General features: G+C 33.2%; 3 protein-coding genes across 3 annotated transcripts; 1 reads left to right on the forward strand and 2 right to left on the reverse strand.

Annotated features, from left to right (window-relative positions):
- Positions 1-2508: 2508 nt before the first annotated feature.
- Positions 2509-3570, reverse strand: LOC102604309 (acyl-CoA--sterol O-acyltransferase 1-like). Its single transcript, XM_006352399.1, has one exon. The coding sequence runs from the start codon at positions 3568-3570 to the stop codon at positions 2509-2511; it is 1062 nt and encodes a 353-aa protein (XP_006352461.1).
- Positions 3571-7193: 3623 nt separating this feature from the next.
- On the forward strand, positions 7194-9981 carry LOC102597561 (DNA-directed RNA polymerases I and III subunit RPAC2-like). The gene is made up of 4 exons (XM_006352297.2): positions 7194-7281; positions 8385-8488; positions 8790-8866; positions 9555-9981. The coding sequence occupies exons 2-4, from the start codon at positions 8388-8390 to the stop codon at positions 9692-9694; spliced, it is 318 nt and encodes a 105-aa protein (XP_006352359.1). The 5' UTR covers positions 7194-7281; positions 8385-8387; the 3' UTR covers positions 9695-9981.
- A 341-nt stretch (positions 9982-10322) lies between these two features.
- Positions 10323-14814, reverse strand: LOC102597875 (mannan endo-1,4-beta-mannosidase 6-like). The gene is made up of 5 exons (XM_006352298.2): positions 14390-14814; positions 12043-12240; positions 11767-11889; positions 11154-11365; positions 10323-11028 (listed from the first exon to the last, which is right to left on the reverse strand). The coding sequence occupies exons 1-5, from the start codon at positions 14798-14800 to the stop codon at positions 10653-10655; spliced, it is 1320 nt and encodes a 439-aa protein (XP_006352360.1). The 5' UTR covers positions 14801-14814; the 3' UTR covers positions 10323-10652.
- Between the last annotated feature and the right edge of the window lie 2039 nt (positions 14815-16853).

Raw genomic sequence — 16853 nt, forward strand, 5'->3', positions numbered from 1 at the left:
AAATATTGTGTAAAAAATGTGTATTTATTGTGATTTTGAATGTTTTGTGGGGTAATATGACGCACGCAAAGTTAAGATGTTTTTTTAAAAATCCGGGACAACTTCAAGTATCACTTAATGTTTTTTCTCAAAATCTAATTTACTTTCGTAAACTATGTGTCAAATCAAAATCAAATTAACAAATTCAAAAGGAATGAGTAATAAATAGCTCATACAACTAAATAATAAATATGTAACTAAAAATCTTGTTAGCTTTTAGTTGAAAGCTAACAAGATAGTTACAATCATAGTTGCATTGTGGCTTATTAACAAAAAGTACACAAAAAGATTAGTTTAATAATTTTGTGTACTAAGAAAGAAGAAAGAACGTACTCCATCCATTTTAATTTATGTGGCACTTTTCAAATTTTAAAATTTAAATAAATCTATTTTTGACGCTCGATCGGAAAATGCTCTCAAGGATATGAAAATTCTTCTTCCGACAGATTTAAGCGACGTTGTTTTTGATTAAAGACGGTAACCAAAGCTACCTTTAAAATCTTTTCCAAAATACAAAAAAAAAAACATTAAAATTAATTGTATCATAAATCATACAAACCTTAGTACACCATGAAAAAAATAGTCTTACAGAAATGAACATGTGATATTGGTAGGACTAATTAATTGACCATACCTAATAAATTTAAAGAAAGCAATATATTCCGTACATAATTTAAACTCTGTATTACTCCTCAAAAAAGGAGGAAAAAAGAACCAAAAACTTGTGAAAATAATAAATGCTAGTGCTAATGGACCTGAAATAATCCTAGGAACCAAAATTTTGCCATTCAACATTTTCTTCATAACAATTTCAACACTCAAAGCGACTCCATGAATTAGAAAGAATATCATGGCTTCACCGCTAAGCTTCAATCTTTCAATAATGTAGTACAAAAGTAGCTCATGCACTAGCCCCGAGGCAAAAAACGTGGCGAGCACAGCTGGAATTGGGGCCCACTTCCTTGGGATCCGGTCCGCCACAAACAAACGGACGGGGTCATAGACAGTCAAACGGAGAATATTAGATACCATGAGGTTCCACCTCTTGCCCCAGAAATCCTGGAGCGAGCTAGTCAGGTAAGGCTCATTGAAGGGTGGGTCGAGGTCGAGGTCGACTCGACTCACCCCTCGAACCACGGCGCTAACCATATTCAATATGATCTCTAACATGATGTAAATGTTTATACAATAACAAAAGAGAATGAATTTTGGATGTAAATTGTCTTTATAATTATACACCCTTACCAAAATGGCTAGAAGTGTAATCTTGGTAACAAGATTGAAAGTTGAATTTGTAGCCTTTTTGATGGTTTCAACATCTTTAGTTTTTGATGATTTTTTAAACTTAATAGGCAAACAAGCCAAGGGAATGAATGTTGAAAGTGGTAGAGGTGGGGTTGATGACAAAGGGCCTTTACCAAAAGTAAAAAGTATGAGCTTGAAAGTGGCTAGTCCTGTAATGAAGAAGAAAGTAGTAGCACCAAGATTAATTGAGGTGAGATAAAGAGGAAGAATGAAAAATAGACAAACTATTGGAAATATAGCCACAAATCTTGATTTGCCTTTGGGAATGAACTTGGCTATGGTGTGAGAATAACATAAACTAGCTAAGACAATAGTCCATACAACAATGAAATTGTGAATTTCCCCTTCCATTTCTCTCTTTCTTCTTCTTCTTCTTGAAAGATAAATGGAATTTAAAGATATGATTATTGACTTAGGGAACATGTCACATGTGGAAGTGGGGTCGGGTAGAAGTAGAGTATTTCAAATATAATACGTAATTATTAGCATGGATGACCGTGCAAGCACGGGTCCGATATAAGCAGGTTAAATGTGCACATGAAATATATATATATATATATGATGTTTAAATCTTATTTAGTGGTTATAAGAAAAAGTACGGAAAAAGCAGTGTAATGCTTTTTTGCAACAACTAGAACAAATATATTTGCAAACCAATTTTAAAAAGAAAAAAAAATATAAAGAGTATGAACGTCAAAAAGGCAAACATCAATAGCTTTATTTAAACCTAATAACAACGTCATGTTGTGATTATCGAACAATGTTTTTAGAAAATTTCATGGTCGACCATTATTAAGAATGAGGACATCCAATGTCATCATCTTAGTACTATTATTGAAGATTTTCTATAATTAATTTGTTGAATGTCATAAAGACTTTTATTGAACCAATTTGGGGAATGGTATGCAAATGTCTCATCTTATTAGCAAACGAAATGCACAAACATGATGAAGATTTAATAATCTCGATCAAGAAATGTTCTCAATTTTTCTTTCAACTAATTTAAGTGAACGTTTCTTTTGAAAAACGATAAGCCAAAATAACCTTTTTAGTCTTTTCTAAAAAGAAAACAAAAAAGTAGAAAATTTCACGTTGCACTCGAAGTAATTTATTTTTATCATAACACATATGATACAAACCTTAGTCCACCATGAATAAATATTCTTACAAGAGTGGACATGTGATATTGGTAGGACTAATTAATTGACCATACCTAATAAATTTAAAGAAAGCAATAGATTCACTACATGCTTTAAACTCTGTGTTACCCCTCAAAAATGAAGGAAAAAACATCCAACAACTTGTGAAAAATATAAATGCAAGTGCTAATGGGCATGAAATAATCCTAGGAACAAAAAATTTGCCATTGGAAATTTTCTTGATAACAATTTCAACACTCAAAGCCACTCCATGAATTAGAAAGAATAAGATGTATTCACCATTAGGCATCAATCTTCCATTGTAGTTGAAAATCAGCTCATGCATTAGCCCCGAGACGAAAAACGTCGCAAGCACGGCCGGAAGTGGGGCCCACTTCCTCGAGATCCGGTCCGCCACTATCGAACGGACGGGATCGTATACAGTCGGACGGAGTATATTAGTTACCATGAGGTTCCACCTCTTGCCCCAGAAATCCTGGAGCGAGCTAGCTAGGTAAGGCTCATCGAAGGGTGGCTCGAGCTCAACTCGACTCACCCCTCGGACCACGGCACTAATCATATTAAATATGATCTCTAACATGAAGTAAATGTGAAAGCAATAGAAGGAGAGAATAATTTTTGGATGCAAATAATCCTTATAGCTATACACCCTAATGAAAATGGCTAGGAGTGCAATCTTGGTAACATGATTTAAAGTTGACTTTGTGGTCTTTTTTTTGGTTTCAACATTATCATTAATTGAATATTTTTTAAACTTTATAGGCAAACAAGCCAAGGGAATGAATGTTGAAAGTGGTAGAGGTGGGGTTGATGATAAAGGGCCTTTACCAAAAGCAAAAAGAATGAGCTTAAAAGTGGCTAGCCATGCAATGAAAAAAGAAGTAGTGCCACCAAGATGAATAGATGTGAGATAAAGAGGAAGAAACAAAAATAGACAAACTATTGGAAATATAGCCACAAATCTTGATTTGCCAATGGGAATGAATTTGGCTATGGTGTGAGAATAGCATAAACTAACTATGACAATAGCCCATACAACAATGAAATTGTGAATTTCCCCTTCCATTTCTATGTTTCTTTTTCTTCTTCTTGAAAAATGGACGGAACTTATAGATGTCTTTATTATCTCTATCAGGGGGGAAAAAACCATATTATATGAATCATCATACAATTATATGATTGTTGACTTAGACCTTACTCACCTTAGGGAACATGTGAAAGTGGGGTTAGGTAGAAATGGATTAAACTACCTTTATATATATATATATATATATATGTTACACAATAAACATGCATGTGTCACATTTTCTTCATACTGGAATTTGTTGTAATTGTGCCGAGGGTCTTACAGAAATATTTTTTTTACCTTCACGAGATAATGATAAGGTTTGTATACCTTCTACCCTTCCCAAACCTCACTTATAAGATTTCACTATTATTTTATTGTTATTGTTGTTCGACCAATGATGGATTAAACTACCTATATATATATATATATATATATGTTACACAATAAACATGCATGTGTCACATTTTCTTCATACTGGAATTTGTTGTAATTGTGCCGAGGGTCTTACAGAAATATTTTTTTTACCTTCACGAGATAATGATAAGGTTTGTATACCTTCTACCCTTCCCAAACCTCACTTATAAGATTTCACTATTATTTTATTGTTATTGTTGTTCGACCAATGTGTATCACATAAAAGAAAAAACAATAAAAATCTTAACTTAGCATTTGGAAAACATCCAAAACTCTGTTTTCTCTTTTTCATTTACACTAAAAAAAAATTCAAACGTTACTCTAACTGTTATTTCTATAGAAGTGACACCGATTTAAATTATAATTTATGTTTTTAGGAAAGGTATATCCAAATAATCAAATATTATTTTCAAAAATTATAACCAAACATAATTTAGCTTACAAAATTCCAAGAGAAACAAAGAAAATATGACGTGAATTTGCTTTATAATTTTTTTTCCATGTGCCATCATTAATTGAATAAATTAGTTAAAACACATAATATATATAAATTATCTTTATAATAAATAAATGTATTATTGTCACTATTGGTCGATGGTTCAAGAAGTCTTCTCTTTTTGTATAATATCTTGTAGATCTTGATAATGTGTCTTAGATCCTATTAATTAATTATGTAACATTTTGCAGCTAATAACCAGTAGCACACATATTATCATTATCATTATTATTATTATTATTATTATTATTATTATTATTATTTGAACTTTAATTTCAAGGAATATTTACTTCATTATACTTTTATTTTACAAGAATATATATACCGCAATGTCATCAAAAGATAGGGTGATATGAATGACATCATTTTACACTTATAATTTAGCTCTACGCATGTGAATTTTCATTAGTTAGACCACTGGGGTGATTTGAATTTTGGAGAGAGAACTAAGAGAAACATCGTTAATATATTGCTATTAAGGATGGCGATATTCAACATCATCCTCTTAAAAATTATTATTGGAGAAAGGCATATCAATTTGTTGTTTTTCTAGAAAACAAAAGCCACAAGCATAGTGATGATTTAATAATATCGGGAAATGCTCTAAAGAATATGAAACTTCTTCTCTAGACAAATTTAAGTGACGATAATTTTGAACTTTTAAAGGTAAGAAAAAAATAGCAAGTTACACAAAGAAATCAAATTAACTCTATCATAAGTACTCATACAAACCTTAGTCCATCATGAATAAATATTATAACAGGAGTGGACATGTGATATTGGTAGGACTAATTAATTGACCATACCTAATAAATTTAAAGAAAGCAATATATTCATTACATAATTTAAGCTCTGTATTACCCCTCAAAAAAGGAGGAAAAAATAACCAAAAACTTGTGAAAATAATAAATGCTAGTGCTAATGGACCTGAAATAATCCTAGGAACCAAAAATTTGCCATTGAACATTTTCTTAATAGCAATTTCAACACTCAAAGCGACTCCATGAATTAGAAAGAACATCATGGCTTCACCACTAGGCTTCAATCTTCCAATGTAGTAGAAAAATAGCTCATGCATTAACCCCGAGACGAAAAACGTGGCCAGCACAGCTGGAATTGGGGCCCACTTCCTCGGGATCCTGTCCACAATAACCAAACGAACATGATCATAGACGGCCAGACGGAGTATATTAGTTACCATGAGGTTCCACCTCTTACCCCAGAAATCCTGAAGCGAGCTAGCCAGGTGAGGATTGTTGATGGCTGGCTCGAGCTCAACTCGTCTCACCACTCGAACCGCGATGCTAACTATATTCAACATGATCTCTAACATGAAGTAAATGTGGAGGCAATAACAAAAGAGAATGAATTTTGGATGTAAATTTTCTTTATAATTATACACCCTAATCAAAATGGCTAAAAGTGCAATCTTTGTAACAAGATTGAAAGTTGAACTTGTGGTCTTTTTTTTGGTTTCAACATTATCACTAGTTGAATATTTTTTCAACTTTATAGGCAAACAAGCCAAGGGAATGAATGTTGAAAGTGGTAGAGATGGGGTTGATGACAAAGGGCCTTTACCAAAAGCAAAAAGAATGAGCTTGAAAGTGGCTAGTCCTGTAATGAAGAAAGAAGTAGTAGCACCAAGATTAATGGAGGTGAGATAAAGAGGAAGAATGTAAAATAGACAAACTATTGGAATTATAGCCACAAATCTTGATTTGCCTTTTGGAATGAATTTGGCTATGGTGTGAGAATAACATAAACTTGCTAAGACAATAACCCATACAACAATAAAATTGTGGATCTCCCCTTCCATTTCTATGTTTCTTCTTGATCTTCTTCTTCTTCTTGGTTTTTTAATTCATTTCATAAAAAGCATAAACAATGATGGAAGTAAGGTTGTGTAGAAATGGAATATTTCACATAAAACAATTAAGTAGTTGTCATGATGCCATCTAAGACATGTTTATAATAATTATAAAAGAGAAGATCTTTTGCTCATCATCAAGGAGATCTAGTTTTTTTGGAGTTCTACGCCTTTTTTGTATTTTAGCATGCCCTTGTAATATTGGAAAACTACCTAATTATACAAATATTTCTATCATATTTTTTCAATTTTTCCCTATAGTTTAAAATAATATATTATCTCACTAATTAATAATTACATACCATATTTCAAATCAAACATATTTAGATATATGTATTTTTTCCACCATATACACTAAACTAGGGAGAGTGGCGAGCGAGAAAAGGAAAGAGGTGAGCGAGATAGGAGGGAGGAGAGTGAGATCCCCATATACATGTGAATCATCCCAGATACATGTGAATTACACCAAATAGATGTATTTGGGTATATCAGATTCAGGGAGAAAGGAGAGTGGAAAGTGGGATAGGAGAGAGAGGCGAGCGAGAAAGTCAGAACATGCGAGTCCACTTGAATATAATGTATATATAACAAATTACACCTAATTTTAATCACGTACATGTATCTTGATGTATCTGAACGCGCCAAATACATATATCCGAAGTCCAAAATCTGATAAGGAACGTAATATTACAAACTAGGCGAATCTAAATAATTAGCTCTTAAAGTAATGAAATTTATGTTGTTTACCCATTACATATCAGTTCTACAATTAGCCCCTTTAGCCTTAGCCCATATATCACATCCGGCCCAAAACAAAATACCCCACAGCCCACATAAGGAGCCCAATTGTCGCCCAAAAACCAATTCTCATTGCTCTCCTGCTGCTCCGCCGCCGCCGCCCGCCGTCGTTCGATTTTCCTAGCTCAAGGTATTTGAAACCTAACTGATGTATAATATATGTATATAATTCATGTATAATCTATGAATACCGGCTAGAAAAAATAGATAGTAAGTTATTTTGGCTGTTATAGTTAAGAGGTTCTTGTGTGCTTTAGCATGAATAAGCTGAGATTCTTGTAATTGCTTCCTGTTGGTGAAAATACAATTATTGTTGAAAAAATAGAAATAGAAATAAAAATAACAATTTCTATAGGCTGAAGAGCAGATAACTCGTTTTTTTATATTCAAGCCACTAAGATAGAATATTCACTGGTTCAACAGTAATACTCTTGACTTGTTTCCTGCAGCATAAAACATCTCGACAATGTTGTATATGTAGAATAAACTCTAGACTAGTTGTTGAGTCTACTGTTCCATCAATAAGAACACATTCCTTTTTAGATGGCTCTTGCACTTATATTTCATTGGATTAGCCTTAGCGTTGATCATGATTAAATTCGGCTTTAGTTTTCACTATTTTTGTATAGCTAAGGTGCTTCAGTAGTCTTCTAAGATAAAAAGTAAGCTCCTTTTTTTTAGAGTGTAATTTAAGCGAATGCACCTTGAATTTCAAGATTTGGAATACTTTCTATGAAAACTCTGGTCATCATCTGGTGCTCCCAGTAGTCTGTTGAAGCATTTTTTATATATGAACCAAAGCTCGAAAAGCATTGCCTCTGACCTGTGCTGCTCGGACTCTTCAAAAATGTTGTCCAGTGCGTCTCGGATCCTCCAACAGTAGTACATTTTTGAAGGATCCGACAGAGGTCCGAGCAATATAGCCTTTGACTAGTTGAACATTCATAGTTATTCATCATTTGGTCGTTTGTATAATTAAGATTCTTCATGATATGACTGCTTTCTTATAGTAATACAGTATTTTTTGTTCTTAAGAGAAGCACTTATCAGGAGAAACTTGTATAAGGTTAAAGAAGTGTGCTTTCTTACTCATTTGATAGCTCTTACCTCACTTCTTATGATAGTTCCTCTTTTTTCTCCTTCTTTCATCTGATATCCATAAATTTCTTCTTCTTTTTCCGAGTTCCGAAGATTTGGTAATTGTTTTTCAAATGATATCCTTTCTGTGAACAGTCAATGGAACATGGTTCATTTGAAGATCAATCTAAAGCAACATTCTCGTTGACAGATGAGGACCATACGCTGGCAAATGCTGTCAGATTCACTCTAAATCAAGAGTTAGTAGTTCACCTCTTCATTGCTTTTTTCATTATGCAGTAATCACTGCTAATACTTTCAGTGTTCGCTTTATTTCCTCATACAAATTACAGTACATATTACAGAATTTTGTTTGAAGTTTAGTGTCTGGTAAAATAGGGGGCCTGGGTATCTCATTTTGTAACATTCCTCTGATCTCATGTTAATCTTGTTTTTGCATGTTCAGTCTTCAAGCCCCCCATCTCACCCCGTTTTTTTAAGCAGAGTTTTTGTGCAACAAGCTTAAGATGATATGATTAACTGATATCCACTTTCTTGCAGTCCACGAGTAACATTTTGTGGATACAGCATTCCACATCCCTCCGATGCACGAGTGAACATAAGAGTTCAGACTACTGGTAAAGCTAAAAACTTTCACCAACTTATCTTTATCAATGATTTCTCCAACTTATAAAAGAAAAGCTTAAACGTTTCTCTAGCAATAGCAATGCAGGGGTGATTCGTGTACTGGATTTTCTGTTCTTTTATAAACTTTTTTTAAAATCTGATGTTCAAATTGGTATCCTGCTTCCACATGTTTTATCCTTGCTACCTAATTGCAAGATTTCTCCTCTATCTATAATTTTTTCCAACTTGTATGATACAAAGATTGTAGTCCTCTTTATTTATTATTCCGCCCAAGTGGACTATTCTCTCCTTATGGAGTCTAAGAAAACTGAGATATCTTTGCGCGGTATTTCCAGTTAAGAAGATTATCTCATTTATATTTTTTTTTGTTCTGATGTACACAAACGACCAAACATAATTCCTAGAAGCCCATTCCACTAGGGAGTTAATGTGTAGCAATGTTTCTCCATATGAAGTTTTCCTTGTTGATATTTTCGATTAGAAGGAATAATATAAAGCTATTTTATTTTTCAATTAGAGATTGCAACAGCATGCATAACCTGTGTACTGATACGACCGCCTGGAAATAGCAATTCGCAATTGTCTTTTTTTTTTAATGCTTCCATATGTTTATACAGTTCTTCTGTGAAATGTTGTGGACCTCTGTTTGAGTTTTGGTATATCTGGCTTCTATTGCAGGAGATCCAGCTAGGGAGGTATTGAACGATTCATGTCAGGATCTAATGCTTATCTGCGAGAACGTTAGAGACACATTTGACAAGGCTATTTTAAAGTTTAAAACTGAAGGAGGTCTGAGCTCTATGGATATCAAGAAATAATCGACAAGAAGTACATATAACCTCATATCCAAGTGAAATCTTGTAACCTTATTTGCACAAAAGTTGCTTTCGTTATAACCATTTTCCCCCATAGGCCATATATATGTTCATCAGATTATTAGCTATAATGCTTATGCTTTAGTTGCACACTGTCATCTGCCGATTTGGTGATCTCCATGACGATGATAGTGCAAATTTTGGCTAGTTGGCTCACATATACGAAGAATGTACCTTGGGCTGTGCAGAAATATTGATCTGCATGTTTTAATGCACTGTGCTTCCTTTTACATTGGGTTAGGATGGATGAATCATTGGATTTTTTATCAGCTTGCTTTCGCGTAAAAGTTGTCTATTCGTACTTTCTTTTTATTGGCTCTCTCTCATATTGTCTTAGCTCGCGCGTTATGAACTCCAGCCATAGTAACCATACAAATGAAATGAGCCAACTAATCGATCTTTCTCTTGGTATACATCCCTTTGTTTTGGATTTGCTTTTGCTTTAGTTCTTGTCGTAGAACGACCTTTTCTGTTCTACTTTGCATCTTTTCCATTTGGGACTGATGCATAATTATTTTCCACTTGAGTAGTTTTTAACAATATTGCTAAACCAAGAAAACAAACCACAAGATTCTGGTCAATATCTTATTATTTCATTGAAAATGAACAAACCACTCACATTGCTATTGCTCTTGTTATTGTAGTATATATGTACAACTGAGATTATAATTATACACCAACAGAATTTCGAATTCACGCCTGTACTAAAGAAAAAAATCTGGTTCTTGCACTCATCCAGTTCTTACATATCCTCGAGCAATATCAGAACTTCAAATCATTCCAACCTCGTGTTTGGCTCGTTGCTAAGATCTGGAAGATGTTCAGCCGAAGCACATTACATAGTTTCTCCTATATTGTCCGTCTCCTCGAGGAAGATGAATGAATAAAAAACATTTCATATTTAAGATGCATTACCCAAACAAGATATGTTGAGAAGCCTGCAAGATTGTTCTACCATCAGTTTATAGGTAGAAGGATGCTTCCAGGCTATAAACGAGAACTGGTCTCCATATCGTTCCATTCCTTCCACTAATAGCTGCCATACTAAGGCTCCTGCACCAGCTTTCTTCTTCTTTGCTGACTCGTAAATCTTGTCATAAACTATTTTCAGAAAAATATTTCTGTCGTATAATCCGTTCTTCTGTATACTCGAAGGAAAACCAACTTCTGTGAAGAGAACAGGCTTCTTAAGGATTTTTTCAGCTTCACTAATGTGAGAATCAACCCAATGAGATAGAAAATCTACTCTCGCGTCTGAATTTATACCACCTTTGATCCTGCAAGAAAACATATTTTAACATAATCGATGAAGGCAGTTATAAACACATATGAGCTTATATTTCTACATATGCTACTATAAAAATGTATCTGATTTGGAACAAATTTAATCTGCTTGACTAACCAACTGTGGGGGTATGCATGAACTGAAGTAAAATCAATGTTTTCAATAGCCGAGTTCTCAATGAAGTCCACTCCAAGTGATGCAGCCCATTTCCCTGGGTTCAATCCAACGTTTCCAGTTTTCTCCACACCATAAAAGCCCTCTAGTCCAATGGTCACGAGATGCTTCTGATCCAAACTTTTGACAAATCCAGCCATCTCTGCTATCCACGCCTGTTCACGAAATTACCATTGAAGCTAAAGAAAGAAGGTACTACAATCAGACCTCTCTATAACAGTCACCCTCTATAACAACACTTCACTATAACAGCCAAATTTTTCTTTAGAACCGATTTTTTCATGTTCTCTATAACAACATTTCATTACAACAGCCAAAAAAATGCCTGCACAAACAATGCAGTTATAGAGAGGTTTGGCCATAATAGGTGCAATGGGACGAGTAAAATCTTGCTTTATGTACTAGAACTATTGATATGCAAACTAATTAACACAAACAAAGAAAAAAGTAATCTCTGCCAGATGCTTTATTTTCCTTGCTTCAAAATCGCCATTTTTCTAGTGTCATTGAGAGGCCAAAACTCTCTCTAGTAAGCAGTATAATTCAAAAAACTAACCTGGAGAGCAGCAGCTGATGAACTGGATTCACAACGAGGCTCATTTATGAGTTCCCACGCAAATATGGCCGGTTCTTCTGAATATTTAACTCCACTTATAGAGTTTTTTCTTGTCACAATAGCCTGCCATGCGCAACAAGTAAAAAAAAATTATAATGTGTTTATAGTTCATCACGTGAAAGTAAATAGAAAGAAATTGCTTAACGGGAAAAGCTTCTTCAAAGTGTATTCAGTTAGCATTGTCAAGTGTCTTAAGTTTGCTTAATTTGAACATACCTTGACAAAAGACTTGTAGTATGCTTTAACCGTTGGATTGGTAAAGAATGCATCTCTTGATGATGACACATTGGTACCTGCTTCTCGCGCCCACCTCATATATTGAGCAGTGCCACCATATGCTTTTAAATTGTTTACAAGACTAAGGATTAATCGAATGTTATGCTTCCTTGCTTCAACAATGACAAAATCTAATCCCTGAAAATGATAGGATGATAAGATTATATCAAAATGTGGGGAGAAGGTAAAAATTTATACCATGTGGCATAAAATTGCATCACTAAGCAAGGCCCTGAACAATAGTTCGTAATAGTCTAGTAAGATGAACAGACTTGTGTGAATGTATGCTTGCAGATACATCGGCAAGATAATCGTTAGGAATTGCATATGTGCACTATAATATCTAGTTTTATCTACTGGTGGTCTACTAGTCTGTGGTTTCTATTGCTACTTTCTGCCGAGCTCTTATGGTGTTAGATCGATTATATAATCAAGACTGAATATAATCAATTTTTGAACAAATACTACTTAAAATTTGTATCTTCGGCCATCTAGGCGCAATCCACTATCCACACAAAACTAAATTGTTTGGATCTTCAGTATAGCAGTAGGTACTATGTATAGTAGTAGGTACTCAGAACTCATGAATGCTTGATATCGTAGTAAATTCTGCATTGCAACTATAATTGCAGAATACTATATGCTACCCATTTGTATTGCTAGACTAGATGTAGCAGAGTTAAACTATCAGAAGTGTTTCTAGTAATCTTTAGCTGATGTTCATTATGATAAACACCAAAAAGTTCTGTCCTTTCAAAGTACTTTTGCACAAAACCTTTTCGGTTTGGACTACTATTTCATAATATGCCAATGATATGACCGAAAGCAGGTCTATCCGTAATGACGTCTTGCTAGCTTTTAGATGTTTAACTGAATATTCAAAGTTTCAAACCTACTATTCCACCATCCCCAACACCTCACCAGTGAGAACAAGATACATGTAAGCTGGTTAGTTGTTCTTTTTTACGGTTGTGTTCAGGGCAATTTGTACGTATCTCGACTATTCTATGGGTACCTTGAAAATGGTAGTGAGTTATTCCATCTACCAGGTTTTGGTAGACATGAAAAAATCACCTAGCATTTTTTGTAAATTCTCTGCTCTCCTGTGATTTCATCCCACTTCATTGGCCGCCACCTTGATTACTAGTTGATTTATGCACTTAACATACAAATTAAGGTATACTACCAATTGTAAAGCACAATATTTAAGTTTAATACGCCTAAGAATTATACAAAGACTCAAACTTTACCTTCTATTTTCACTAAACTTCTATTAACAAATAAAATCATCTCTGTTTCAAGAGAAATAAATCAACATCACACCCTAAAACACCATAAACACAGCGATCTTAGAAACTGGCAAATGATTCTCATTTTTTTGAATTAAGAAACAACTTCTCAAAGTGTTCAATAAGTTACTACTCCCTCCCATTCAAATTATTTGTCTTACCATCCTTTTTAGTTGATTTCAAGAAAAAAAAAACGTCTCTTTCCCATTTTTCAGCAACTCTTTTATTCTACCTTTCCACCTTGACATGTTTAAGACCACAAGATTAAAGTACATTTTAGTGCATTCTATATATCTTTAGTTTAAGACTACAAGATTCAAAACTCTTTCTTTTACTTTCTCAAAACTCCACGTCAAATAAAAATACCAGATAATCAAATTGAAATAGAGTTGAGTACAAGTTATGTTGCTCAGACTCTTTAAAAATGTTGATGGACACATGTTGGATCCTCTAAAAGTAAGTGCAGTTTGGAGTATCCAACATGAGTACAAACACCATTTTTGAAAACTCCGAGCAACATAGGCAATAAGTACTTCAGTAATCCCAATAATTGCTACAAAAAAACAACAACATCATACCCAATGAAACTCTTTTATTACTTTCTTAAACTCCATGTCAATTTAAAACCAAACAATCAAACTGAAACGAAGGGAGCATAAGTTATGTTGCTCAGACTCTTCAAAATTGTTGATGGATGCGTGTCGGATCCTCTAAAAGTAAGTGCATTTTTGAAGTATCCAACACAAATGCAAACAACATTTTTGAAAAATCCGAGCAACATAGAGTCTATAAGTACTTCAATGATCCTAACAAGTGCTACAAAAAACAACATATACAGTAAAATTCCACAAAGTGAGGTCGGGGAGGGTAAAGTATACGCAAACCTTACACCTATCTCGGAGGTATAGAGGTTGTTACCCTCAGCTCAACTATGCTACAAAAATCAAACAAAAACCCAAATAACAGAAAAATTAGCAATTTTGAAATAGAAGTACCACCTTAAAGACTCTTTCATTGAAGACTCCAGGAAGTAGCTGAAGATCATTAGGTCCACCACCATCACTAAAAGCCCAAGTCCTACAAACACTCAACCCCATTTCAGCTCCTCTTTTCAACATCTTAGAAACCCTAAATCTTGAAGATACCCAAACACTTTCCTCCATTAACCAATAAGAATTCCAACCATTAATGTAAAATTCTTGAAATGTTAAAGATTGAGTCTTTGGATTTTCATTCTTGATGAAAAATCTAGTTTCATTAACCCCAACAAAACCCATATAAGGTTGTCTTAGAAAGATTTGTGGGAAAGTGAAATTAAAATTGTCATTGAAACTCAAATACAAAAGAAAAAAAATGGTGAAAATGCCTAAGGCTGGATATAGTTTTTTGTCTCTCCATTGTGTGTCCATTTGGGAAATTTTGTTGGTTTGTTTTGTGTCAAATGTTAGTTATATATATAAAGGGCTTTATTTTAATCTCCCACCGACTAAAATTTTGGAGTAATTTTCTTTTCGAAACCAAACTTATACACTATATATTTATCAAACATATCGAGAGTTCTTTTGAAATTCGCTTTGTATATTATAGAGATCAATTCGCTTGGTATATTATAGTGAATTTTAGAGAGTGGTTTGTTATATCGCTATATGAGTGTGTTGTTGTATTGCTAATATAAATTTTAGAAATTGTTATTACATTTGATAATTACCCAAACTATCGTTATGGTTAATAATTATGCCTCAAACTATTGGTTTTATGAAAAAATTCCGTCTTTTATTCCATGAGGAGAAAGTACTCTCTCTTGTTCTTTTTTATTTCTCGTATGATATATGATATTTACTTTGAGGCTTGATCAATTTAAATTCATGTCAGAAAGTTCAAGTTTAGTTGTTAAGCTTTTGCTACCATAAACAATCATCATTAATGCTCAAAATTAAAATCTTGAATTAAGAATAGAATACATTTTTTGCTTACCGTCTCAACTCTTAATCATTTTGATTTAGGGTAAAAGTTTATATATGTATTGTGTAAAAATAATTTATCCCTTTAGTATGTGAAAGAGATTTAGATCCTTTTTTTCCTCCCTTATTTATTTTTGTCACAAAATAAAATCTTATGTAATAAGGTTTGGCAACTTTTTCCAAAATAGAGAAGATTACAAATTATATGAAACGTGTGATTTAGTGTCTTATTCAGACTTTGGTTTACAGATGTGTTTGTCTTAACCTCATTTTCCTTCCACCTACACAACACACTTTATGTCTAAATTTGCTAGCAGGTTTGATTAGATCATTTTACAAGATTAAATCATTATTGCTCGGTGACAGTTCAGAATCCATAAACTTCAAATCTCGACTTCACCTTTAATATTTATGTTGTATTGCCATACGTTACTATAATTCTATATTTAATTCTTTCTCTTGATTCAAGAAATATCAGTTTATATATAATGGAGAAATTTATTTTTGCTCTATATATATTATATACAATATAATTTTCGATTGAACATATTCAATACGACTCATCCGGTAGCATTATATACTTCGCATTAATGTGTTATGAGGTCATATGTATAAATCATAGTCTGAAGAAGAAAGAAAGAACAAAATGCAAGTGGTCGAATAGCGGCGGAGTCAAAGATTATCACGAATGAAATTCAAAATATAAAATAATAAACACATAAATAAGTTGGAGAATTCAACACTTTCCATAAAAAAAAATCATGTCATTTTTGTCTTTATTAGTATTATTAATTAGTAATCACATAGTTTCATTTTTCTTCAATGTTTTTTGCTATGTATTGTTCTAATTTTCTTGATATTTTTTGAGTCGAATGTCTATTAAAAATAATTTATTTATTCCACAAAAATAAATTTAAGATATGTGTATACCTAAATTAACTGATACATGAGACTCCGTCCAAATATATTATTGTTATTATATATAAAAATAATACAATTTTATCAACCAAAAAAGTTAGTGATACTCTAGCTCTGCGGCTTCATATAGCTAAGGGACAAAGAAGAGAGCAAAATGGCAACTAATTTTAGAATTATTAGTGTTGATATCACTTTTTGGCAGGTATTCCCTATCAGTGTACGTTAATTTTTTTTAAAATGTTTATTACGATTTACATCTATAATTGATAGGTATTTAATTTATATACACAAATAATATATCATATATATTTTTATATTAGAGTAACTTTCACATATAGCAAACACAAAATTCATATTTGTATACTATAACAAAGTTTGCATAATTGCACTCCATAGCAAACATAAATATGTATATTTCGCTAACATTTACAAAAGAAATCAGTTGTATAATCTGCTTTGGTATACATATACAAAAAGATCAATTGTATAAAGTGAGAGAGGTGAGTGAGCGAGCGAGATCTGGGAGAGTGGCGAGCGAGATCTGGGAGAGGGGAACGAAAATATATGTATATATACAATTTTC

This window comes from Solanum tuberosum, unplaced genomic scaffold (genome assembly GCF_000226075.1).
Source record: "Solanum tuberosum cultivar DM 1-3 516 R44 unplaced genomic scaffold, SolTub_3.0 scf00148, whole genome shotgun sequence".
NCBI lineage: Eukaryota > Viridiplantae > Streptophyta > Magnoliopsida > Solanales > Solanaceae > Solanum > Solanum tuberosum.

Excerpts from the sequence above, each read along its gene's own strand:
- LOC102604309 (XM_006352399.1), bottom strand. The coding sequence starts at position 3,570 with ATGGAAGGGGAAATTCACAATTTCATTGTTGTATGGGCTATTGTCATA.
- LOC102597561 (XM_006352297.2), top strand. The coding sequence starts at position 8,388 with ATGGAACATGGTTCATTTGAAGATCAATCTAAAGCAACATTCTCGTTG. Across the intron at positions 8,489-8,789 it reads AGATTCACTCTAAATCAAGA|TCCACGAGTAACATTTTGTG; the intron begins GTTAGTAGTTCA and ends ACTTTCTTGCAG. Across the intron at positions 8,867-9,554 it reads CATAAGAGTTCAGACTACTG|GAGATCCAGCTAGGGAGGTA; the intron begins GTAAAGCTAAAA and ends CTTCTATTGCAG.
- LOC102597875 (XM_006352298.2), bottom strand. The coding sequence starts at position 14,800 with ATGGACACACAATGGAGAGACAAAAAACTATATCCAGCCTTAGGCATT. Across the intron at positions 11,890-12,042 it reads ACTACAAGTCTTTTGTCAAG|GCTATTGTGACAAGAAAAAA; the intron begins GTATGTTCAAAT and ends TGCGCATGGCAG. Across the intron at positions 11,366-11,766 it reads CATCAGCTGCTGCTCTCCAG|GCGTGGATAGCAGAGATGGC; the intron begins GTTAGTTTTTTG and ends TTTCGTGAACAG.